Genomic DNA, 27,433 nt, shown 5'->3' with positions numbered 1-27,433 from the left:
AAAGGGGTACAACAGTGGAAAACATTTCTTTTTAATCAACTGGTGCATGAAAGTTAAACAGATTTGTAAATTACTTTTATTTAAAAATCTTAAACCTTCCAGTACTTAGCTGCTGTATGCTCCACAGGAAGTAGTTTCATTTTTGTCTGTCCACAGTGCTCTCTGCTGACACCTCTTTCCTTATCAGGAACTGTCCAGAGCACGAGAGGTTTGCTATGGGGATTTTGCTCCTGCTCTCTAAAGTTCCTGAGATGGACAGAGCTGTCAGCAGAGAGCACTGTGGTCAGGCAGAGAAGAAATTCAAAACGAAAAGAACTTCCTGTGGAGCCTACAGCAGCTTATAAGTACTGAAAGGATTAAGATTTTTAAATAAATGTAATTTACAAATCTAAATAGTAAAGTAGGGATTCAGCTCACCTGTCCCAGCATGTGCAAGGACAGTCTCAAAGTTCAAAGTGAATACCATAGGAGAAGGTGGAGCCAGCACTGAGTAAAAACATTCCTTTAATCAAGTCATAGTTAAAAGTCCATATAAAAGGCAGGAAAACTGAGCACTAGGACAAAAGTGCATTAGGGCATAGAAGGAGCACCTCTGGAACCTGACGTGTTTCAGGCCAATTGGCCCTTAGTCATGGCATGACTATTCATTTTTCCCCTCAAAACACTAGATTTCCAACCACAAATTTACACAACGATCTTTCACACCATCAAAATTCTTTAAATTGGCCAAGTTATATGTAAATTTAGAGTAAGAGATCTTTTCTTGAGGTTCCTGGTACCAGTCTTAGGTCTAAAGAAATAATGTCAAAGGTTACTGACTGTTCTGTGCTGCCAGCCTAGGAGAAATGTTCCCAGAAGTAAGCTGGAGCTTCCACATAAATTTTTAAATGTAGTGACTTTTACTAGAGGATAATTAAATCATCACTTTAAAGGGGTTGTTGAACACAACTAAAGATTTTTTGTATGGGCTCAGTCTGACATTTTTGTGGTTCTTTAACAAAAAAAACAAACAAACAAAAAACTTTTAATCTGTAATAAATTAAGAATAAAGCTGCATGTGAGTAACAGAGGAAGGTAACTAGTATTTATTTTACATTTGTGAACAGGTCAGGTGGATGCAATGCTGAGATGCTTCCACAGACAGTAAATACTCAAACTGCAATTTCCACACTACAGTACATCACAGTTCCTATGTGCTTGAGCAATTATTCTTGTACGTGTAGCTGGTGTCTGGTGAGCGGACATTCACTGTGTCTACACTGTCCTGCAGCAGAAGTACATTTCAGTCTCACTTGAAGCAATAACAGCAGAATACAGGAGGTATACATAGCCTGTCATATTAGCAGGGCAGGGTAACAGCAGGTCTCTTTCACTCGTCTGCTGTAGTCCAGGAGCACAGATATCTGTATGTGCCAGGGAACTAAGCTTTGGCATGGAGAACATAATAGAAAGTCACAATGACCTCAGCAAGAATCTAATTCCATTCCACTTTTTAATTATTTTGGATCGGTGGGTGGGTCAGTATTCCTGGGACTGTCCATCCTCTGAGTACTGCAGGCTTGTTCGTAATTTATACATGTGGTTTAAAGACTCCGTGAAAAAAGTTCCAATGGTGTTAATTTCCATCAACGTCAAGTTATCCAGCTGGCAAATGAGAAAAGAGACTCGTGACAGCAGGGAGTGCACGGGCAGGTGGACAACTGCATGCATTTAAGCCGGATGCAAAATTATTTAGCCAAGTTGGATAAAGGCTCAAAGAACCACATTTATCTATTAGTTCCTAAAATGACAAAGGCACTTAAACTTTCCAAATCTGCACAATGGCTTTAACTCTCAGAACAGACACATTCTTAACCCCATGTCACTTTTTATTCTATGAGTAGCGTGAAAGCTCTGGATTGCCAGCAGTAACTAAATATTTACTTTCTTAATTTTATGTATATAAAACATCATTTACAAGAAAATTAAGAACAAAATCACCCATATCACAATTCTGACCCTGTCTGTACCTTGGCATGGGCTTCTTGTTCCCGCACAAAGCTGTCAGCTGACAACCGAAGCTTGGCAATTCGAGTATCCCATGTGTCCTTAACAAGCGTCCTGATCTCATCAGCCTTTGGGATGTTGTCGGAGGCACTAAGGAGAGCAAACAAATACAGTGGCCAAGATTAATCAGTCTGCCTGACCCAAAAATTGTGGTAATAATTTACACGAGATGTGACAATAACAACTAATATATGTGAATAATACATTTAAAGGAAATCACCTGCACTAACCTGTTGGTACAGACAGGTAGTGCAGGTTACACTGATGACAACCATAGTTACCCAATCCGTTCTTTGCTCCGGTTCTCCTGCTGGGGCCAACGGAGCATGGGTGGAGCTTCCTGACATCACCGCTGCTGTTTGCTAGCAGCAGGACCCAGCAGAGAAGCAGCAATGGCAATGAGAGGAACCTCCACCCATGCTCCAAATCAGACCAATAGATAGAGTGAAAAATATTAATTCTCTATATAACACTACTAAAACTTTATTATATAAAACATCTGTAACATCTATGAAAACGCTGCTGATCTATACAATAATATGTAAAGACAACAATCTAAGAAATTGGTGTAGACTAAATAATACTGATTTATCCATTTGACTGCAATGTAAAAGTAAAATAAAATCAAAGAACGAAAGCACTTCCAGCTCAACCAAACATGACGACCTGAGCACGGATTCAAATGCTGGACAGCATACCAGTGCAACAAAGACAAGAGGAATCCAGCTCTGTAGATGCAATAGAATCTTGGCTTTATTTCAAACCAGCACACATCATCTACGTCTTGTCCATGTGTGCTAGTTTGAAATAAAGCCAAGATTCTATTGCATGTACAGAGCTGGATTCCTCTCGTCTTTGATGTCAAGGTCAGTTATTTACGGTCTAGATTTATTTGAACAGAGTCAAGCCCAAATAATTTTTCAGATTATATATTTATCAGGAACCAAAGGAATCAGTCACATTTTCTTTTCTATCAGTTTCTATTTTCTTAGTTTACTTACATTATATATTTCATAGACCTTGTACTTACTGGTTTAATAATAATTTAGTAAGTTCCATGTAATGTGGATTAGGCATTGGTGTAAAGGTATCCTCTCTCCTTTCATTGTCTCTCATTTCCTCCAACTTTTCTAAAAGGTTTAAAATGTATAAACAATTAATTACTTAGATTTACATTACTACCACCCACAAAACCAGCCCAGTAACAGAAACCAAAATCTTTGTGTGTATTTAAGAAAGAAGGTCACAATATGAATTTTTACAGGAAAGCATTGGAGAAACTAGTACTCGTTTTTTCCTCCATGCCTTCTAAGTGCCATCATTTTTTTTTTTATATTTCTATCTTCAGACCCATATGAGGCCTTTTTTTTTTGGCACAACCAGTTGTACATTGTAATGACATCACTCCGCTTTACCATAAATTGTTTGGCAAAACCCAAAAAAATATTTGTGTGAGGAAATTAAAACCAAACTAAAAACAATTTTAAATTTTTTTTTTTTTTTTACAATATACCGTAAGTATGTTTAAAATTGCTCTATTACTTTCTCATCTTTCCGTATATGGGGCTGTATGAGGGCTAACTTTTTATGCCATGATCTGTTGGTACTACTTTTAAAGTATAATTGGTGATCTACTTCTCTGGTCCGCTAGAAGGAAGACCAGAAAAGAAGACCCATGAGAGACCGGAGGTAGGTGAGGGAACCTCCGTAGCCATCTCTGCTCATTTGATCTCCACGGTCGTGCCAAGGGTGATCTGATGAGCCATGCAAAGCCTGCTCATTTCCGCAATTGTTATATTATGTGCTCCGGCCGCACACGCTGGCCGGGAGCGCATGGTCCCGTTACCTGCTGCTGGAGGCAAGGCTGGGAATCTCATCTAGGGACGCGCCCGCATGCGAGCCCTAGTAAGTTACTCACTTGGTGGTTCTCCTGCCCCAGCCTCTGCTTCTCTGATCCGGCGCATGTGCACCGGAGCTTTAACATTTAAAAGGGCCAGTGCACTCAGTGTAATTCACCTGTGGCTCATTGATAAATTCCTCCACCCTCCTTACTTCCCTTCCAGATCTTTGTTGCCTTGTGTCTGAGAGAAAGCATTCCTGAGAGTTGCCTTACCGTGTATCTGATCCTTTGCTCTGTGACTTGACCTTGCTCCTCTGCCACCTGCCTACTGACCTCCTGCTACATCCTGACTACGCTACTTTGCCGCCTGCCTGAACCTTCTGCTATCCGGACTACAAGCTGCCTTATCCCTCCTGTGTCTCGCATCGCCTCAGCTGCCTGTGTGGTCGAGCCGTGCCAGGGGTAGCCACCTGGGTGCCGCCTACCGCAGCAAGTCCATCCCACTTTGCGGCGGGCTCTGGTGAAAACCAGCGGCACCTTAGACTCTGCTCCCTGGTACGGGTCGAGTCATCTGCCACACAGGTCCAGCGGATTCACATACACCGGAGTTCCTGTCTTCTGAAACGTGAGTGTTACAGTAATCAGTATTGATCACGGCATTTGAATAGTTAAATGGGCACTGTCAGATACAAAAAAGTTTTATATGTTGTACATCTTTGCAAAACATTAACCTTGCTAATATACTTCATAAGAAAATTGTATTTCCTTTTTATGGAAATCATGGCTTATAAAATCATAGCTTTGTCCAAGCTGAAGCACAGGCATGGAGAAAGTCCTATAAGTGGGGGTGGGGGCTAGTGGGCTAGTCTGATAGGACAAGAGAGCGCACAGAGGAGTGCTATCAGACAGAGAGAGCGCACAGAGGAGTGCTATCAGACAGGAGAGAGAGGGCACAGAGGAGTGCTATCAGACAGGAGAGAGAGCGCACAGAGGAGTGCTATCAGACAGGAGAGAGAGCGCACAGAGGAGTGCTATCAGACAGGAGAGAGAGCGCACAGAGGAGTGCTATCAGACAGGAGAGAGAGCGCACAGAGGAGTGCTATCAGACAGGAGAGAGAGCGCACAGAGGAGTGCTATCAGACAGGAGAGAGAGCGCACAGAGGAGTGCTATCAGACAGGAGAGAGAGCGCACAGAGGAGTGCTATCAGATAGAGGAGTGCTAGCCCACCCTCACTTACTGGACTTTGTCCATGCCTGTGCTTCAGCTTGGACAAAGCCATTATTTTAAGCCTCTTGGGCATGGAGTTTACCAGAACTTTACAGGTTGCAACTGAGTCCTCTTTCACTTCTCCATGACGACCTCACAGAGCTGGTGAACGTTAGAAACCTTGTTTGAGGATGCCCCACAGATGCTTAATAGGGTTTAGGTCTAGAGACATGCTTAGTCAGTCCCACACTATTCTGTACTTGTTTTGGTTTCATTTTTTCAATGTTTACTTTATTATGTGTGCCAGTGTGATTGCAACAAAAAATACAATTATATTTTAGCAAAAAACAACAAGACATTTTCCTTTAATGGCACCGTGTGCAGGCTTGATTATTGCGGCAACAGCTATTGATTTTATCGGTGAAAACCAAAAGGTGTACAGCATTCGAGAGAGCTTCGCTATGAAGCTAAAGATGGAGCTTCACTATGAAGGGGTGTTCTAGCAGTAGACACTGGGGGAGGTCACTAGGATACACCATGTCTGACTAATGATCTGAACTCAGGGAAACCCAGTGATCGCTAAAATGAAAGCGGCTAATTTTTTTTAATAAACCATACATGGCAAAGTAAAGTTGATGAAAGTAGACAATTTCGGCAAAAATAATCATTCGTCGGGAGAAATTTAACAATAACTGATTTAGCCGACCAATGACAGAATGTGATTGTCTGGTAAGTAGGCTGTGTTTAAAATCTTTTGTTCTCAAACGCTCAGAAACTAATATTTTAACCCCTTAATGACACAGGACGTATATTTACGTCCTGCGCCGGCTCCCGCGATATGAAGCGGGATCGCACTGCGATCCCGCATCATATCGCGTGGGTCCCGGCGCTAATCAACGGCCGGGACCCGCGGCTAATACCACACATCGCCAATCGCGGCGATGTGCGGTATTAACCCTTTAGAAGCTGACCGCCGCTTCTAAAGTGAAACTGAAAGTATCCCGGCTGCTCAGTCGGGCTGTTCGGGACCGCCGCGGTGAAATCGCGGCGTCCCGAACAGCTGATCGGACACCGGGAGGGCTCTTACCTGCCTCCTCGGTGTCCGATCGACGAATGACTGCTCCGTGCCTGAGATCCAGGCAGGAGCAGTCAAGCACCGATAATGCTGATCACAGGCGTGTTAATACACGCCTGTGATCAGGATGAGAGATCAGTGTGTGTAGTGTTATAGGTCCCTATGGGACCTATAACACTGCAAAAAAAAAAGTAAAAAAAAAGTGTTAATAAAGGTCATTTAACCCCTTCCCTAATAAAAGTTTGAATCACCCCCCTTTTCCCATAAAAAAAATAAAAGTGTAAAAAAAAAAAATAAATAAACATATGTGGTATCGCCGCGTGCGTAAATGTCCGAACTATAAAAATATATCATTAACTAAGCCGTACGGTCAATGGCGTAAGCGCAAAAAAATTCCAAAGTCCAAAAAAGCGTATTTTGGTAACTTTTTATAACATTAAAAAATGAATAAAAAGTGATCAAAAAGTCAGATCAAAACAAAAATCATACCAATAAAAACTTCAGATCACGGCGCAAAAAATGAGTCCTCATACCGCCCCGTACATGAAAAAATAAAAAAGTTATAGGGGTCAGAAGATGACCTTTTTAAACATATAAATTTTCCTGCATGTAGTTATGATTTTTTTCCAGAAGTGCGACAAAATCAAACCTATATAAGTAGGGTATCATTTTAACCGTATGGACCTACAGAATAATGATAAGGTGTAATTTTTACCGAAATATGCACTGCGTAGAAACGGAAGCCCCCAAAAGTTACAAAATGGTGTTTTTTTTTCGATTTTGTCGCACAATGATTTTTTTTCCGTTTAGCCGTGCATTTTTGGTTAAAATGACTAATGTCACTGCAAAGTAGAATTGGCGACGCAAAAAATAAGCCATAATATGGATTTTTAGGTGGAAAATTGAAAGGGTTATGATTTTTAAAAGGTAAGGAGGAAAAAACGAAAGTGCAAAAACGGAAAAACCCTGAGTCCTTAAGGGGTTAAAAGAGTTCCCAGAAAGGTAGTTCATCCTTCCTTGATCATGTATGGCCAAGTTTAAACAGCTGCAATGGCCAATGTGACCTAAAATGTGTATGGCAGCATGTGTAAAACAATTGTTTATTAGGCGATTGCCTTTTTAGAGGAGTACTCCCGGAGAGAAAAACTTACCCCTTATTCACAGGATAGGGGATAAGTTGCAGATCCGGGGGGTCCGACAAATGGGGCAGTATGCGGGAAGGGGGCGTTTTCTGTTACCAAGCGATCGCTCTACCCATTGAAGCAGACAGGCTCCCTGTCATCAGCTGACTAGTGAGTCAGGTCTCGGCAGCATTGCAAGCTGGAAAAAATCTGAGACAACAGTCATTTTGTATGCTGTTAAAAATATTGGGGTGAAAATAACAGAAGAATTGTGAGAAAACCGTCACACACAGGTACAGACACTATATTATCAACTACACTAACTTCACAGCCCCTGTAGCATAGTCAAATAAAAAAAAAATCCTGGAATACCTCTTTAAGGGACCAGTGGTGTTTTCCAAGGTCCAACTCTCAGACATTGATAGTATAGCCTAGCATCATGATATCACCATGATATGACCACACAATTCAGCCTTGGGTGATCCCTTTAGGCATACACAAACACAGAAGGGACTCTCTTACCAACATCCATCCACTCTGGAGGAACAATGCGGCATTTCTGACGTTGCTTCAGGTTAATGGCCAGCCACAAAGGCACGTGCACAGGGAGACCAGGGTTGAAAGGACCTATGTCACCCTGAAGAACAGAAAAATTAGGTAAGGGCACAAACATGTGGGATTCAGAATTTCATAAAAAAATTCAGTTTACCAAATATAAAACATAGGATCCACCCAAGTAGGAATCCTCCAGCCACCCCTGTGGTATACGCCCTGCCCTGTTAAGTGACCTTGAAGTGAGGGAAGGAGCTGCAGTCGCTTCATCACAGTGACAAGGGGGGGGGGGGGGGGGGGGGGGGGGGGGGAATAGAAATGGGGAGATGTGGAATGGGCGGTGGGCATAAAATAGGTGGATAGATGTGAAATGGAGGGGATTTCACCATTTATTATATCGAATTGCTTATCGAAATCGCAATATTTAGGCCCATAATTGCACATTTTCCCCATATAGTGCAGCCCTCATATTTATATATACACACACTAGCTGAGTACCCGGCGTTGCCCGGTTTTTCCTTCCTAATCCTTGTTGTGGAGTAAAATCAACAGAGGATGCTTTTGACTTCATATCCCATCCTCATATATTGTTGTCATATCCCAACCCCATATCCCGGCCCATAATATGTGTACCCCCCCCCCCCCCTCTCATCCCCTTTTGCACTTGTCCCTACCCCCCCCCCCCCCATCTTAATCCCCTGTGCCATTATTCCCCCCTACCTCTGATCCCCTTGTGCCATTATTTCCCCCCAGCCCCCCCCCCCCCCTCGGATCCCCTTTTGCCATATCGGATAATAATGGCACAAGGGGTTTAAGATGGAGGGGGAAATAATGGCAAAAGAGGATCAGAGGGAGTTGGGAATAATGGCACAAGGGGATTAAGTATCGCATTAGTATAAAGGTAAGCACACACCATTATGAAAATAAGTAATTTTATGACCGCGGACATACTTTCACCCTTTGGGGGTGCAGTCACTAAAAAAGGTTGAGAACCACTGACTTATCGCAAATTGAGAGGAGCGATAAACCAAGGTCTCTCAGTTCACTATGCTCATAGGCTTGAGATGTCAGCATAGTTTAACCTGTTGGGGATGGAGGGCGTACCTATTAGGGATCGACCGATATCGTTTTTTTAGGGCCGATACCGATAATCGGTGGAGGTTAGGGCCGATAACTTATACAGATATTCCGGTATACGTTATCGACTATCCCCCCGCGACACCGCTGCAGTTCATTGATTTAAAGCGGGCGCTTTAAATCAATGCACTGCAGTGGCTTTTGCGGTGCCATAGGCCGCCGCCACCCGCTTCTCTCCCCCTGCCTGTCCGGGGGTCCTGAGACCTATCACCGCCACCGCACCCCCGAACCGTGACCGACCCCCCCGCAACGCACCAGCCCCATTGCCTCCCCCATCCCCGGTTTTATAATTACCTGTTCCTGGGGTCCACTCCACATCTGGCTCCGGTGGAGTCCTCCTGAACTGTCACTGTGCGCACTGACTGTGACGTCACGTCACTCGTCACTGCGCACAGCGTAACGCAGGACGCAGCAGGAGCAATAAGTAGCGTGGGCTCCGGGAACAGGAAATTATAAAACCGGGGATGGGGAGGCAATGGGGCCAGGGCGATGGGGAGTGCGACGCGGTGCAGTGGGTCAGGGGGGCGGTCGCGGTGCTGTGGGGGCGGTGCGGCATTATCGGCATTGCCGATACCAATAATGCTCAAAATCGTGATTATCGGCCATACCGATAATTGGTCGATCCCTAGTGGTGACATTACAACTGACCATGTGACAGTTAAAATATAAAAGGCAGTGACATCACTGTTAATCCTGTTAACGACGCAGGCCATACATTTATGCCCTTGATGTCTATGACTTAACGCCCTGCCCTGTTAAGTGACCTTGAAGTGAGGGAAGGAGCTGCAGTCGCTTCACCACAGTGACAGTCAGTAACTGGACACTCACCGCTAGTGATGGCCAGCGGATATACAGGAGGTGACATCACTACCTTTCATGCAGTATACAGAAAGTGACATCACAACGTTCCATGCAGTATACAGAAGGTGACATCGCTACCTTCCATGCAGTATACAGGAGGTGACATCGCTACCTTCCTTGCAGTATACAGGAGGTGACATCGCTACCTTCCTTGCAGTATACAGAAGGTGACATCGCTACCTTCCTTGCAGTATACAGAAGGTGACATCGCTACCTTCCTTGCAGTATACAGAAGGTGACATCGCTACCTTCCTTGCAGTATACAGAAGGTGACATCGCTACCTTCCTTGCAGTATACAGAAGGTGACATCGCTACCTTCCTTGCAGTATACAGAAGGTGACATCGCTACCTTCCATGCAGTATACAGAAGGTGACATCGCTACCTTCCATGCAGTATACAGAAGGTGACATCGCTACCTTCCATGCAGTATACAGGAGGTGACATCGCTACCATTCATGCAGTATACAGGAGGTGACATCGCTACCTTCCATGCAGTATACAGAAGGTGACATCACTACCTTCCATACAGTATACAGAAGGTGACATCGCTACCTTCCATGCAGTATACAGGAGGTGACATCGCTACCATTCATGCAGTATACAGGAGGTGACATCGCTACCTTCCATGCAGTATACAGAAGGTGACATCGCTACCTTCCATACAGTATACAGAAGGTGACATCGCTACCTTCCATGCAGTATACAGGAGGTGACATCGCTACCATTCATGCAGTATACAGGAGGTGACATCGCTACCTTCCATGCAGTATACAGGAGGTGACATCGCTACCTTCCATGCAGTATACAGGAGGTGACATCGCTACCTTTCATGCAGTATACAGGAGGTGACATCGCTACCTTTCATGCAGTATACAGGAGGTGACATCGCTACCTTTCACGCAGTATACAGGAGGTGACATCGCTACCTTTCACGCAGTATACAGGAGGTGACATCGCTACCTTTCACGCAGTATACAGGAGGTGACATCGCTACCTTTCACGCAGTATACAGGAGGTGACATCGCTACCTTTCACGCAGTATACAGGAGGTGACATCGCTACCTTTCACGCAGTATACAGGAGGTGACATCGCTACCTTTCACGCAGTATACAGGAGGTGATATCACTACCTTCCATACAGAAATGATAATACACAGGCCGTGTGGCAGTTATAATACAGGAGGTGACATCACTACCTTCCATGCAGTATACAGAAGGTGACATCACTACCTTCCATGCAGTATACAGGAGGTGACATCGCTACCTTCCATGCAGTATACAGAAGGTGACATCGCTACCTTTCATGCAGTATACAGGAGGTGACATCGCTACCTTCCATGCAGTATACAGGAGGTGACATCGCTACCTTTCATGCAGTATACAGGAGGTGACATCGCTACCTTCCATACAGTATACAGGAGGTGACATCGCTACCTTCCATGCAGTATACAGGAGGTGACATCGCTACCTTCCATGCAGTATACAGGAGGTGACATCGCTACCTTCCATGCAGTATACAGAAGGTGACATCACTACCTTCCATACAGAAATGATAATACACAGGCCGTGTGGCAGTTATAATACAGGAGGTGAGGCTCCTGTACACGGCTCAGAATACGCTGTAATAAGTGTATAACTGGTACTTGTAGTTCCGTATCTGCTTAAACAGTATGGGACGACTTGCCAGGCTAACTGCAAGTGACGCACGTTCTCACCCCGATGAGGTACACCTTATCCAGGCTGAAGTTGGGGATAATGGACACCAGTTGCTTCTCAGCCAGAAATTCCACCTCAGAGGATTCCATCTCCGCTCTCCAGGTGCAGTCTGCCTCAGTCAACAGTTTTCCCGCGCTGCCGTCTTAACCAATCAGAGGCTAGAACCATTGTATGACGCGAATACTGTTCGCAGTCAAAGCCTCGTTCTGCAACTCATCAGGTAGTTACCGGGAGTGAGTCTTGGAACGCAGAAGCCGGAAGTGTCGCGCAGTGAGTCGTTATCCAAAATCTCATTACCTGTATGTGATGATTTCCTTTAAACTCCGAATTCTGAATAATCCACCAAGTGGTCACTCGGGTATAAAGCTTCCTTATATTATGGTTTCTTCTGGGCAGATTGGGACTGTCAAAATGCATTGTTATCCAACCAGTGTGTCTCCAGCTGGTTGGGAAACACTAGTGCAGTGTATTCTAAACAGCGTGTCTTCGGCTGTTGCAAAACAACAACAACTCCCACCATGCTGGGAGTTGTAGTTTTGCAGCAGCCGAAGACACGCTGTTTGGAAAACACTGCACTAGTCTAAAATAAAAACTGGCTTTGTTGCCCATGGCATCCAATTCGAGCTCCGCTTTCCTTTCTCAAACAGCAGTTTAACCCCTTCATGCCTGATGATATATATGTACAAGCCCCCTACATGACAGATATGTATGTAACCACAAGATTGCAGCAGAAGCACAGCTGTTTTACACAGCCAGGCTCTGCCAAAGCTGTAGGAATCAAAGTAAACATCAATCCCCACAGTTTAACCCCTTAACAACCAAGCCCATTTTGGCTTTAACCACTTAGGGACTCCCCATGTCGGCAATCGCCAGTGAATTCACACCAGCGATTCTGGTGATGTTGTAGAACACCCCCCCAATCACCTCCTGTATCTATGGGGAGGTGACGATTTCGTCAGATCCATCATCAAAAAAAAAAAAAACTGATAAGACCTCTGGGGGTATTTTTTCCAAAAATGGGTCACTGAGTCACTATCATCGGGGACTTTTTATGTTGCCTCAAATGTGCAGCACTCTCTCTCCATCTGAGCGGGTGCGCATTTGAGGTAACAGGTTAGGGACGAGCACACACATCACATTCGCAGAGTGATGATTCAGAGCATAGGGTTTGGGGTGGGCATATTTTTTAGTTTTGGCTATGCTCTGGGTCACCATTCTGGGAATATAACCTGTTTTATAATTTTATGTCCCACTGTACCCCAGTTATTTACCCCATGTAACGCTCCTTGAGGGCGGGGTCCCACTGTTCTGGCTCCATAGGCAGCTATGCAGAAGCTCAAGGCCCTTGACTGCGCTCCTGCTCTTCTGTGACCGGTGTGCACCCGCAGAGCTGCTAACGCCCAGATATGAGGTATGTCCTTACTCCAAAGAAATGTATTCACAAATTTATGGTGACATTTTCTCCTATTACCACTTGTGAAAATGAAAAATTTGGGGTAACCCCAGCATTTTTGTGTTTAAAAAAATAAATAAAAATAAATACAATTTTCCTTTTCACATCCCACTATAATGAACATTTATCAAACACCTGTGGGGTGTTAAGGCTCGCTGTACCCCTTGTTACGTGCCTTGAGGGGTGTAGTTTCCAAAATACTATGCCATGTATTTTTTTTTTTTTTTTTTTTTTTTGCTGTTCTGGTACCATAGGGGCTTCCTAAATGCTATATGCCCCCCCCATTTCAGCAAAATGTGCAAATGTGACTCCTTCTCTTCTGAGCATTGTAGTGCGCCCGCAGTGCACTTGATGTGTACACATTGGGTATTTCCATATTCAGAAGAGATGGGGGTTACACATTTTGGGGGCATTTTTTCCTTTTACCCCTTGTAAATACCGTATTTATCGGCGTATAACACGCACTTTTTTAGCCTAAAGTCTATGTGCGTGTTATACGCCGATACACCCGCAGGAAAGGCAGGGGGAGAGAGTCCGTCGCTGCCCTCTTCTCTCCCCCTGCCTTTCCTGGGGTCTAGAGCGCTGCTGCCGGCCCTTCTCTCCCCCTGGCTATCGGCGCCGCTGCCCGTTCTGCCCCCAGACTATCGGTACCGGCGCCCCATTGCCGGCACCGATAGCCAGGGGGAGAGAAGCGGCGCCGACAGCCAGGGGGAGAGAAAGGGCAGCGGCACCCATTGCTGGCGCCGCTCCCCCGTTGCCTTCCCCCATCCCCGGTGGCATAATTACCTGGGTTGGGTCCGCGCTGCTGCAGGCCTCAGGCGTGCGTCCCCGGCGTCGTTGCTATGCGCTGCACGGCGTGGCGCACTGACGTCATGCGCCGCGCCGTGCATAGCAACGACGCAGGGGACGCGCGCCGGAGGCCTGCAGCAGCGCGGACCCGACCCAGGTAATTATGCCACCGGGGATGGGGGGAGGCAACGGGGCAGCAGCGCCGGCAATGGGTGCCGCTGCCCCTTCTCTCCCCCTGGCTGTCGGCGCTGCTTCTCTCCCCCTGGCTATCTGCGCCGGCACCGATAGTCAGGGGGACAGAACGGGCAGCGGCGCCGATAGCCAGGGGGTGAGAAGGGCTGGCAGCAGGGGGAGAGAAGCGGGCAGCGACGGCCTCTCTCCCCCTGCCTTTCCTGGGGGTTTATCGGGGTATACACGCGCACACACGCACCCTCATTTTACCATGGATATTTGGGTAAAAAACTTTTTTTTACCCAAATATCCTTGGTAAAATGAGGGTGCGTGTTATAGGCCGGTGCGTGGTATACCCCGATAAATACGGTATGTAAAATGGGGAAAAACCAGCATTTATGAGAAATAATAATAATTTACACATCCAAAGTCGTCAAACACCTGTGGGGTGTTAAGGCTCAATGTACGCCTTGTTACGTTCCTTGAGGGGTGTAGTTTCCAAATAGTATGCCATGTGGTTTTTTATTTTTTTTTTTATTTTTTTTTTTTGCTGTTCTGGCACCATACGGGCTTCTTAAATGTGAGATGCCCCCCAAAAAAACAGTTCAGAAAAACTCACTCTCCAAAATCCCACATAGCACTTTATGTATGTATGAGGTATTTCCTTTTTTGAGAGAAATTGGGTTACAAATTATAGGAAGATTTCTCTCCTTATACCCAAACTTTTTCAATGTCATTTTGAATACATTGAGTGCTGCAGTTTTTGTAATGGGGTCGTTTATGGGGTATTTCTAATATGAAGGCCCTTCAAATCTACTTCAAAACTTAACTGGTCCCTTTTAAAAATTCGATTTTGAAAAATTTTGTGAAAAAATGGAAAATTGCTGCTGAACTTTGAAGCCCTCTGATGTCTTCCAAAAGTAAAAACATGGCAACTTTAGAATGCAATCATAAAGTAGACATATTGTATATGTGAATCAATATATAATTTATTTGGAATATCCATTTTCCTTATAAGCAGAGAGCTTCAAAGTAAAAGAAAATTTAAGATTTTCCATTTTTTTCATCAAATTTTGGAATTTTTCACCAAGAAATGATGCAAGTATTGATGGCATTTTTCCACTAACATAAATTAGAATATGTCACCAAAGATAGATAGATAGATAGATAGATAGATAGATATATATATATATATATATATATATATATATATATATATATATATATATATATATATATATATATAACCCTACATGTATAGTAGGTAAGGGTACGTATTTAAACCTCTAACACCAAAAAGAACCGTACCACAACAACAAAAAAGTAATAAGATTTAAAAGGTAAACTTTATTAGTGCAATATAATGAGGAAAATGATAAAAGATAAAATTAAAACAAAGAAGTAGTAACAATAAACAGGCACCAGTAAACATACAAAGATATAGGACAATGGTAGGACCCAAGTACATTAGAATATACAAGTATAAAAAGTAAATGCCAGAATAGCTGGTAAGGTACAAGAATGATACCTCCCAGAAGTACACAATTAAGGGTGCCAAACCATACCTACACCTGAACCCCAACGATCGTTTCGCTATTATGCCGCTTCTTCAGGGGGCGTGCACGCCCCCTGAAGAAGCGGCATAATAGCGAAACGATAGCGAAAAAATATCTTTGTATGTTTACTGGTGCCTGTTTATTGTTACTACTTCTTTGTTTTAATTTTATCTTTTATCATTTTCCTCATTATATTGCACTAATAAAGTTTACCTTTTAAATCTTATAACTTTTTTGTTGTTGTGGTACGGTTCTCTTTTTGGTGTTATAAATTAGAATATGTCACGAAAAAACATTCTCTGAATCAGAATGAAAGGTAAAAGCATCCTAGAGTTATTAATGCTTAAAGTGGCATTGGTCAGATGTGCAAAAAATTGGCCAGGTGAAAATGGGCAGGGTCCTTAAGGGGTTAAAGAGTACCTTTCATGATCTTGTTAAATTTTATAATGCTCCCCATTCACTGCAATCATGATGAACCCCCCCCCCCGCCTTTATTTTTATTTGTTAGTTCTCTACCTTGACATTGCTCTGTATTTTCTGCTCAGTCTCAGTCAGATTCACAGACTGGGGAGGGGTTTTACCCAGCAGGTGTGATATCATCTGAAGCCATTCAGGGGAGAACTTACTCCCTACCTCTGCTACACACAGCCCAGACCAGTTCAGGTGTGCAGCTGTCGGGTGTGTCCCTTTTTGTGGTCTACAGACTTCCAGACAGAGAAGCCCTGTTTTCCGTCAGCCTTTCCCAGGAGTGTGGCAGGCTCCTGGGGAGGGATTTCCTGCATGGAGCCCCAGGAGTCCCGGGCCTCCACTTCCCATTCTTCCAGGCTGGCGGGGGGTGGAGTGCAAACAGCAACAGCCATTATTCCGGCTGGAGGGAGAAGATCAAGCAGAGTCTGCAGCAATGCAGGCTCTGCTTCCCCCGCAACGGTTCAAAGCCAGAGATCCAGCAGTGGAAGAAAGGCAGGGAGAAAGAGCGTGGAGATGTGGGCTGAAAGAGGGCCCAAAGAGTCCAGCTCCACTTACTGCTCCCGCATGGCTGCACGGTTTGTGGAATATGACCGCTGCAGTAAGGAGCACAGGCTATCGAGAGAAGATCTGCATGAGGCTCAGAGTCTGGCAAACTCTGGGTCCAAGAGGAATAAGTCTAAGCCTGAGCAGCTGTCCGGGCATGCTGGGTGTTTGTAGTTTTTAAAATCATAGCCCTGAAAGATGAGATTGTGAACCTGGAGGAGCGAAGAGCAGAAATCCTGGAAGGGAGCGGTCTCTTCAGGGTGAAGCTGATGAACGAGGACTGGTTTGCCACCATGAAATCCCCAGGTAAGGAGAAGGTGGATGATAGGGAGAGTAGTGAGGATGGCGGTGAAGGTGTAAAGGAGGAGGAGGAGGGAATAGAAAGTGTACAGGAAGAAGCTGTAGCTACTCCATGTGATTTGCAGACAACCCAGGACAGCTACATAGAGCCAGCTTAGGTGGCGCTGCCATCAAGTGTGAGTGAGGAGGATGACCTGGAGAGTGAGACTGGGGGACTATTGAGGGTGATTACAATGCAGGAGTCCCCAACCCACCTCCAGCATTTTACCTTTGGTGATGTCCAGTGTGAGGATGTGGCAAAGAGGCGTAAAGTAAAGAAACAGAAGACCAAGTAGACAGTGCAGTATGTGGTTCTTCCTTTCCAGCAGTCAGGGCCAGCTGCAAAGCTGGTTCAGACTGCTGGGCCCCCCAGACTGCCAGACCCCATCTCTGAGGTGGAATGGAGCCAGCATGGGGGGGTATAGCATGGCGTCAGTAAAGGCTGCAGGTGCAATAGATTTGAAGCCCACCCATCCTGCTGGTAGGGAGGGGGAGGATGGGCTCATGGTGGGCAGCTCTGGCACTACAGGATGGCCCCAGGGTGGCAGGAGGCATGTCCAAGTGCCAGAGGTGATTTTTGCCGCCACGTGTTCAGGGGATGGTTCCCCGAGTACTTTGGGAATTACCGGCGCTGTGGGGCACTCCCCTGTGAGGTGGGGAGTGTCCGGGCGCCAGTGGCAGAGGGTGATGGATCTGTGTGCTCCCGGGGGGGGGGGGGGGGCGGTCCTCCGAGTATACCGGCGCTGCAGGGCACTCCTCTGTGAGTGGGGGGGGGGGGGGGGGGAGTGGCCGGGCACCGGAATCATCCTCAGATCCCGTGCGGTCGGGCAAAGCAGGTGCTGGCATTGTGGGAGGAGCTGGAGTGCTCCGGGTGGGGCAGCCCCAGACTCGGGTAATAACATCAGCCATGGAGGAGGAGCCATCGGCTTTGACCCCAGCAGCAGCTAAGCCAGAAAAAAAGACTTGATTTAAGCCAGCTGTACTAAAAGTCACAGCCAGCCCAGAATCTAGTAGTCAGAATAAGAGTGCAAGATGTGAGATTGATGGGTGTTGTGGATGAGAGGAGTGTATGTGGGAGTGTCAGTGGAGTGAATGTTGGTGGGAGTGGTAGTGGTATGAATGGGAAGTCTAGTATGGATGGAAATAAAGAGGATGAGAGTAGTGGTGTGAATGGTCGTATTAGTGGGTCTTGGTCTGATCCGGCTGCACCCCTATGCTGCATGAGCTATGCTAATGTTGCTGCTGGGGGTTCAGGGAGGGAAGGGATGGGGGGAAGGGATGGCCCGGGGGGTGAGGGAGAAAGAGTTTAAAGGGTTGTTTGTTTTTTTTTCTCTCCCCTACTTAAAAGATGACTCTTAAGTTAGTAGTCTGGAATGTACGAGGGATGGCGGACAGAATTAAAAAAATGTGCAATCTTTGACGCTATTCAGAATTGTCTGCCTGCTAGAGACACATAGGTCAAGGGAGGAGAGAATTGTGGAACGCAGGTGGTCCAAAGAGGAATATCACTCCGGATTCACCACATATTCCTCGGGAGTATCACTCTCTATCCATCGGAAGGTGCCCTTTGAAACCAAAAACGTTAAGGTAGATAAATATGGGAGGTATATTTTTTTTTATACGGAATGTGGGAGGTTAAGCTAATTATTCTGGCATTTGTTTATATTGTCGTCCCCCACCACCACCCTTTTTAGAACAGATATCTTGCGGGATCTCGTAAGATACTGTGAGAATAAAATCTATGTGGCCCTTTGGATTGTGGGGGATTTGAACAATGTGATGGACCCCAGTATTGATAGATTCAAATTAAGGAAAGTAGTTAGTGGGAAAGAAACTGCCCTAGCGAGATACTGCGGGGAAATGAACTGGGTAGATGTATGGCGCAGACTAAACCCAGGGAAAAGGCAATACTCATGTTTTTTAGTGCCTCATATAACGCGGCCTCTCACATAGATTTGTGTCTTTGTGATAGAGGTGCGATGGCCTGGACTAAACAGGTGACTTATAAATCTAAGACTGTCTCTGATCACTGTCCAGTGGTGGTTGAGATTGGGGGACCAAGTGAAAGGGGGAGGAAACCGGGGTTCCGCCTCAACCCCCACTGGATAGAGCTGATAGATGATCGGGAATGGTTTTTGAAGGAATTAGAATATTTTTTTTTTTGGGAAACTAACAGTAATTCTGCGAGTCCCCAAATAGTATGGGACTCTATGAAAGCTTACCTAAGGGGACTATACATAGGGAGAATTAAAATGGAAAAAAAAAAGCATTATGCTATAGTAGAAACGAGTTTGAGGGAAAAAGTCGCTGCATTGGAGTTGGGGGATTGGACCTCAGATGGAATACAGCTAGCAAAACTTAGGAAAGCCCAGGAAGAACTCAAGGAGTATCTCCTTGGAAAAGCACGAAATAAAATGAAATTCTTGGGACAACTTAATAATTTTGAGAAGGGAAAGCTGAATAAAATGCTCGCTAATTTGCTTAAGAACAGAGGGGATGATAGTGGTATTGTGGCTCTAAGGGGGGAGGATGGAAATGTAGTGAGCGATAAGAACGAGATAGCTTAGAGGGTTGTCGTTTATTTTTATTTTTTTTCTACACTTTATACGGGACGAAGTGTTGATAGGAAGGATCTGGTGGACTTCTTGAATAATATTAATATCCCTGTTTTATCTAATGAAATGAGTAGTGCTTTAGAACAACCCCTTACGTTTCAAGAAATTGAGGAGGCTTTAGCATCAATAAATGGGAACACATCCCCTGGCTCGGATGGCCTCCCTTTTCAAATATATAGAAGGTATTCAACTTTCCTGCTTCCGAAGTTGCTAGGGACAATTAATGAATCCTGGAAGGGGGGGGGGGGGGGTCTCCTGCCTAGATCTATGCGTGAAGCAAATATCACACTAATTAGGAAGAAAGATAAGGATCCTTTAGACCTGGGCTCATATCGTCCAATATCCCTGTTAAATACGGACGTAAAAATAATTGCAAAAGCTTTAGCAAGAAGATTAAGTAGTGTTATTGCATCAATGGTGGGTAAGGAACAGGGGGGATTTATGTCAGGGAGAACTGTGCATGATAATATACACCAGGTATATGAGGCAATTCAGTGTGATACCGGCGGCCCCCGCTCCATCCTGTCGTTGGATGCTACTAAAGCCTTCGACAGGGTGGAGTGGGGATTCCTATGGGAGGTTTTGAGGAGGATGGGGGTGGGCCCCATATTTCTGAGTTATGTACAGTTATTGTATACGAACCCGGAGGCCAGTGTAATACTGGACGGAATTCCATCTACCCCCTTTGAAATAAGTAGAGGTACGAGGCAGGGGTGCCCCCTTTCACCCTTTATCATTTATATAGAGTCCCTGGCAGCCAGGGCTGTGGAGTCGGACGAAATTTTGGGTACCTGGAGTCGGCAAACAATGCACCGACTCCTACTAAATTTAGATTTGAATTAAAAATTTTAAAAAAAGCAAGTTTAAATGTCCCATTTCACAAAAAGTTATAATTAATGAATTCTCTACTATAAGAATAAAGATCAATGCATGCAGTGCCTCATGTAACCGCAAAACAAACACATTAAGTGACTGTGAAGAAGCATGCTTTTCATGTGCTTTACTATATGGCACACAACGCACAATTAGGAGCGGCAATAGTTATACTTTCCATAGTGTTGTGTCCTGCTGTTACAGGAAACCCATGGGTAACTTAGCCTCTCACTGATAAGGGATTAAGGAAATATGTTTTTTGCAGGACTAGAGACACTTGCATAAGTGAAGAGAATGGAGGGTCAATAGTTCAAGACTGAAGCTGTAAACCATTGGAAAAACTGCTGCCATTCAGCTAAGGCTGTAAAAACTTGTAAACTCGATTGTTAGCTTAAAGGGGTACTCCGCCCCTAGACATCATGAGGGGCGGAGCCATGATGTAGTGATGCTCCGGCCCCTGTATCGCCCATCATTACGCACAGAGCGAACTCGCTCTGTGCAGTAATGAGAGCGCGGTGCCGCATCGGCAATCCCGGGGGTCCCCAGCAGCGGGACCCCGGCGATCTGACATCTTATCCCCTATCCTTTGGAAAGGGGATAAGATGCGGCACCGCGCGCTCATTACTGCACAGAGCGAGCGAGTATTGACGGGCGATACAGGAGCTGGAGCATCGTTGCATCACGGCTCCGCCCCCTCATGATGTCACGGCCCGCCCCCTCAATACAAGTTTTTGGGAAGGGGCGTGGGGGTCATCACGCCCCCTGCCATAGACTTGCATTAAGGGGGCGGGCCGTGATGTCACGAGGGGCGGAGCCATGATGTCGCGCTGCTCCATCCCCTGTATAGCCCATCATTATGCACAGAGCGAACTCTCTGTGTAGTAATGAAAGCGCGGTGCCGCAGTGGCGATCCCTGGGGTCCTCCTTTGGATAGGGGATAAGATGTCTAGGGGCGGAGTACCCCTTTAAACTTGACTATGGGATTCTACTAGGGAAATCATGTTTTATACGAAACCCCCTTCCTGGATCCTCCCACTGCCCTATCTTCAGCAGCAGATCAGCACACAAACTGTTCAATACAGTAGACTGTTGGCTTCCCAGCCAGTAGTCCTGTGGTAATGACATGTATGTTGCCTTTCTTTCCTTCAAGGAATGTATAAAATACATTCACATATTAATGCAGAGAAGTCGGGGAGTCGGAGTTGGAAGCACAGAAAACTCCGGAGTCGGAGTTGGAGTCGGAACATTTTATCTCCACAGCCCTGCTGCCAAAGGATAGGGGATAAGATGTCAGATCGCCGCGGTGTCGCTGCTGGGAATCCCCGCTGCGGCACTGCGCTATCATTACAGCACAGAGCGAGTTCACTCTGCACGTAATGACGTCACGGCCCACCCCTTTCAATACAAGTCTATGGGAGGGGGCGCGGCGGTCGTCACGCCCCCTGCCATAGACTTGCATTAAGGGTACGGGCCGTGATGTCACGAGGGGTGGAGCCATGACGTCACGCGGCTCGGTCCCCTGTATCGCCCGTCATTACGCACAGAGCGAACTCGCTCTGTGCTGTAATGATGGTGGGGTGCCGCAGCGGGGGTCCCCAGCACCGGCACCGTGGCGATCTGACATCTTATCCCCTATCCTTTGGATAGGGGATAAGATGTCTAGGGGCGGAGTACCCCTTTAAGTACTCGGCCGTTTTTTTGCAATTCTGACCACTGTCACTTTAAACATTAATATGAAATGCTCTGAAATGCTTTTACTTATCATTCTGATTCCGAGATTGTTTTTTTCGTGACATACTCTACTTTAACATAGTGGTAAATTTTTGTGGTAAATTGCATCCTTTCTTGGTGGGAAAAATCCCCAAATTTGATGAAGAAAATGAAAATTTTGCATTTTTCTAACTTTGAAGCACTCTGCTTGTAAGGAAAATGGATATTCAAAATTATTATTTTTTTTTTTGGGTTCACATATACAATATGTCTACTTTGTTTGCATCATAAAATTTGAGTTTTTACTTTTGGAAGACACCAGAGGGCTTCAAAGTTCATCAGCAATTTGCACATTTTTCACAAAATTTTCAAACTCACTATTTTTCAGTGACCAGTTCAGTTTTGAAGTGGATTCGAAGGGTATTCATATTAGAAATACCCCACAAAGTATTCAAAATGACATTCAGTAAGTGTTTTAACCCTTTAGGTGTTTCACAGGAATAGCAGCAAAGTGAAGGAGAAAATTCAAAATCTTCATTTTTTACACTCGCATGTTCTTGTAGACTCAATTTTTGAATTTTTGCAAGGGGTAAAAAGGCGAAAATTTTTACTTGTATTTGAAACCCAATTTCTCTCGAGTAAGTACATACCTCATATGTCTGTTAATTGTTCGGCGGGCGCAGTAGAGGGCTCAGAAGGGAAGTAGCGACAAATGGTTTTTGGGGGGCATGTCACCTTTAGGAAGCCCCTATGGTGCCAGAACAGCAAAATAAAAAAAAAAAACACATGTCATACCATTTTGGAAACTAGACCCCTCGGGGAACATAAGGGGTAAAGTGAACCTTAATACCCCACAGGTGATTCACGACTTTTGCATATGTAAAAAAAAAATATATATATATATATTTATTTTTTTGCCTAAAATGCTTGGTTTCCCAAAAATTTGACATTTTTAAAAAGGGTAATAGCAGAAAATACCCCAATATGTAACCCTAAACTGTTGCCTTGAAATACGACAGGGCCCCAAAGCGAAAGAGCGCCATGCGCATTTGAGGCCTACATGGAGGGGACTTGCATAGGGGTGAACATAGGGGTATTCTACGCCAGTGATTCCCAAACAGGGTGCCTCCAGCTGTTGTAAAACTCCCAGCATGCCTGGACAGTCAGTGGCTGTCTGGCAATACTGGGAGTAGTTGTTTTGCAACAGCTGGAGGCTCCATTTTGGAAACAGTGGCGTACCAGACGTTTTTCATTTTTAATGGGGAGGGGGGCTGTGTAGGGGTATGTGTATATGTAGTGTTTTTTACTTTTTCTTTTATTGTGCGGTAGTGTAGTGTAGTGTAGTGTTTTTAGGGAACAGTCACACAGGCGGGGGTTCACAGTAGTTTCTCGCTGGCAGCTCAAACTTGCAGGCGGATACTTACTGTAAACCTCCGCCCATGTGAGTGTACCCACATTGGGGGGGGGACATCCAGCTGTTGCAAAACTACAACTCCCAGCATGTACGGTCTATCACTGCATACTGGGAGTTGTAGTTTTGCAACAGCTGGAGGCACACTGGTTTGCTACTTAACTCAGTGTTTCACAACCAGTGTGCCTTCAGCTGTTGCAAAACTACAACTCTCAGCAGTCACCGACAGCCAACGGGCATGCTGCGAGTTGTAGTTATGCAACAAAGCAAATGCACCACTACAACTCCCAGCAGGCACTTTAACTGATTGTGCAAGCTGGGAGTTGTAGTTATACAACAGCTGAAGGTACACTTTTCCATAGAAAAAATGTGCCTCCAGCTGTTGCAAAACTATAAGTCCCAGCATGCCCATAAGGGAATGCTGGGAGTTGTGGTGGTCTGCCTCCTGCTGTTGCATAACTACAGCTCCCAGCATGCCCTTTTTTGCATGCTGGGAGCTGTTGCTAAGCAACAGGAGGCTGTCACTCTCCTCCAACTGCTGCTCCCGCACACATGGCAGTCCCTCGTCGGCACCCCAGCTGCCGGGGTCCTCTTCCCGCTCACGTCCTCCGGAAGATGGGCGGAGCGGGTTGCGGTAAACCGGCCGACGAATCAGGGCAATCGTGAGGTGGCATCAGTGCCACCTCACCCCTGCTGGCTATGGCTGTTCGGGGCCGTCCGACCCTGATCAGCCAGTAATTCCGGGTCACTGGAGACCCGATTGACCCGGAATCCGCCGCAGATCGCTGGGCTGAATTGTGCGGCCATCACCGACATGGGGGGGGGGGGGGGGGGGGGGGGTTCATCATGACCCCCCCTGGGCGATATGCCGCGATGCCTGCTGAACGATTTCAACAGGCACCGGCTCCGCTCCAGCTGGCTGCGGGGAGGGGCCGGGAAAGCTCATGATGTTCTCATACGTCATGAGTCCTTAACCCCTTAAGGACCACGGACGTATGAGTACGTCCCTGGGTCTTAAGGACCAGGGACGTACTCATACGTCCGTGAGAATTCCGGCCCCTGCCTCGCGCCGGGCGTGGGACCGGACCGGGGTGACTGCTGATATCTATCAGCAGGCACCCCGCGCAAATGTGAATTCACACTTGCGATTTGCGGCTATTCCAGGTGATACGGGTCTATAGTGACCTGGAAAATAAAGGGGATAGCGGATGTACTAGACACCCACGATTCCCTTGACGCAACACGAGTGAGGTGACAGAGGTGCCACCCCTCCTATCTCTAGACAAGACCACCAATAGCAGATCGGGGGCGGAGGGGTTTACTTTTGGTTTCCCCGTTATGCCCACCCACAATAGGCGGGGCAGGACGGGGAAACCGACAGGGACCGGCGCCGAAGATCCACTTACTGATCGGCGACGATCAGCGGCTGCAGCGGGCGACGATCGTCGGAAGAAGAGGACGGCGATGCAGCTCCCTGGATCCGACGGAAGTCGGGGAGTTACTTAGCAACATCTGGAGGGCTACAGTCTGAGACCACTATAGTGGTCTCTAAACTGTAACCCTCCAGATGTTGCAAAACTACAACTCCCAGCATGCCCAGAGAGCTGTTTAGGCATGCTGGTAGTTGCAGTTTTGCAACAGCTGGAGGTCTACAGTTTGAGACCACTGCACAGTGATCTCTATACTGTGCACCTCCAGATCTTGCAAAACTACAACTCCCAGCATGCCCACACAGCAGTTTGCTGTCTGGGCATGCTGGGAGTAGTAGTTTTGCAACATCTGGAGGTCCACAGTTTGGAGACCACTGTGCAGTGGTCTCTAAACTATAGCTCTCCAGATGTTGCAAAACTGCAAATCCCAGCATGCCTAAACAGCAAACTGCTGTCTCTGCATGCTGGGAGTTGTAGTTGTGTACCTCCAGCTGTTCCATAACTACATCTCCCAGCATGCCTTTCGGCGATCGCTAAATGCTGGGAGTTGAAGTTTTGCAACAGCTGCAGGCACACTGGTTGGAAAATGCTGAGTTAGGTAACAGAACCTAACTGAAGGTTTTCAAACCAGTGTGCCTCCAGCTGTTGCAAAAGTACAACTCCCAGCATGCACGGTCTGTCAGTACGTGCTGGGAGTTGTAGTTTTGAAACAGCTGGAGGTTTGCCCCCCCCCCCCCCCATGTGAACGTACAGGGTACATTTACACTGGTGGGTTTACAGTAAGTTTACTACTTCAAGTATAAGCTGCGGCAAATTTTTCGCCGCAGCGCAAACTCCTAGCGGTAAATTCACTGTAAACCTCTGCCAGTGTGAACGTACCCTAAAAAACACTACACTACACTAACACATAATAAAGGGTAAAACACTACATATACACCCCCTTACACTGTCCCCCCAATAAATAAAAAAAACGTATTGTACGGCAGTGTTTCCAAAACAGAGCCTCCAGCTGTTGCAAAACAACAACTCACAGCATTTCCGGACAGCCACTGACTGTCCAGGCATGCTTGGAGTTTAGCAACAGCTGGAGGCACTCTGTTAGGGGTATTCTACACCAGTGATTCCCTATGCAATCCCTAATTTAGTCCTCAAATGCGCATGGCGCTCTCTCACTTCAGAGCCCTGTCGTATTTCAAGGAAACAGTTTAGAGCCACATATGGGGTATCTCCGTACTCGGGAGAAATTGCACTACTAATTTTGGTGGCTTTTTTTCCTTTTACCCCTTATGAAAAAGAAAAGTTGACGTCTACACCAGCCTGTTAGTGTAAAAAAATTTTTTTTTTTTTACGCTAACAGGCTGGTGTTGTCCTTTTACTTTTTATTTTCACGAGAGGTAAAAGGGGGAAAAAAGACCCCCAAAATTTGTAAATTTCTCCTGAGTACGGAAATACCCCATATGTGGGAGTAAAATGTTCTGCGGACGGACAACACTATGTACATTTGAGGCCTAAATTGGTGATTTGCACAGGGGTGGCTGATTTTACAGCGGTTCTGACCTAAACCCCAAAAAAATAAATACCCACATGTGACCCCATTTTGGAAATGACACCCCTCAGGGAACGTAGCAAGGGGTATAGTGAGCCTGAACACCCCACAGGTGTTTGACAAATTTTCATTAACGTTGGATGGGAAAATGAGAAAAAAAAATGTTTTCACTAAAATTCTGGTGTCGCCCTAAATTTTTCATTTTCACAAGGGAAAATAGAAGAAATGGGGTTACAAATTTTGGGGGGCTTTTTTCCTGAGTAAGAACATACCCCATATGTGGATGTAAAGTGCTCTATGGGTGCACTACAATGCTCAGAAGAGGAGCGTCATTGGGATTTTGAAGAGAAAATTTGTCTGGAATTGAAGGCCACTTGTGTTTACAAAGCCCCCATGGTACCAGAACAATGGACACCCCCCACATGTGACCCCATTTTGGAAACTACACCCCTCATGTAATGTAATAAGGGGTACAGTGAGCATTTACGCCCCACAGGTGTCTGACAGATTTTTGGAACAGTGATCCGTGAAAATGAAAAATGTAATTTTCCATTTGCACAGCCCACTGTTCCAAAGATCTGTCAAATGCCAGTGGGGTGTAAATGCTCACTGCACCACTTATTAAATTCTGTGAGGGGTGTAGTTTCCAAAATAGGGTCACATGTGGGGGGGTCCACTGTTCTGGCACCACGGGGGGCTTTGTAAATGCACATGGCCCCTGACTACCATTCCAAACGAATTCCCTTTCCAAAAGCTCAATGGTGCTCCTCCTCTTCTGAGCATTGTAGTTCGCCCGTAGTGCACTTCAGGTCAACTTTTGGGGTACCTCCATACTCAGAAGAGATGGGGTTACAAATTTCGGGGGGGGGGGGGGGTTTATTTTCTGCTATTAACCCTTGCAAAACTGTGAAATTTGGGGGAAACACACATTTTAGTGAAAAAAATATATATTTTTTACATATGCAAAAGTTG

General features: G+C 45.8%; 1 protein-coding gene across 1 annotated transcript; it reads right to left on the bottom strand.

The window, feature by feature from the left end:
* Positions 1-492: 492 nt before the first annotated feature.
* GINS2 (GINS complex subunit 2) lies at positions 493-11,747 on the bottom strand. The gene is made up of 5 exons (XM_056525514.1): positions 11,557-11,747; positions 7,812-7,926; positions 3,077-3,176; positions 2,010-2,136; positions 493-1,644 (listed from the first exon to the last, which is right to left on the bottom strand). Exons 1-5 carry the CDS (start codon positions 11,644-11,646, stop codon positions 1,519-1,521), a joined length of 558 nt encoding a protein of 185 aa, XP_056381489.1. The 5' UTR covers positions 11,647-11,747; the 3' UTR covers positions 493-1,518.
* Positions 11,748-27,433: the final 15,686 nt, after the last annotated feature.

This window comes from Hyla sarda, chromosome 6 (assembly GCF_029499605.1).
Source record: "Hyla sarda isolate aHylSar1 chromosome 6, aHylSar1.hap1, whole genome shotgun sequence".
Taxonomy (NCBI): domain Eukaryota; kingdom Metazoa; phylum Chordata; class Amphibia; order Anura; family Hylidae; genus Hyla; species Hyla sarda.
The sequence above is the reverse complement of the archived record's forward strand: the minus strand, read 5'-3'. Positions and strand labels throughout refer to the sequence as shown.

What these genes read in the sequence shown, in the direction of transcription:
- GINS2 (XM_056525514.1), bottom strand. Translation starts at nt 11,646, where the DNA reads ATGGAATCCTCTGAGGTGGAATTTCTGGCTGAGAAGCAACTGGTGTCC. An exon ending in ATAAGGTGTACCTCATCGGG is followed by an intron (nt 7,927 to 11,556) that starts GTGAGAACGTGC and finishes TCTGTTCTTCAG; the next exon opens with GGTGACATAGGTCCTTTCAA. An exon ending in AACAAGAAGCCCATGCCAAG is followed by an intron (nt 1,645 to 2,009) that starts GTACAGACAGGG and finishes CTCATTTGCCAG; the next exon opens with CTGGATAACTTGACGTTGAT.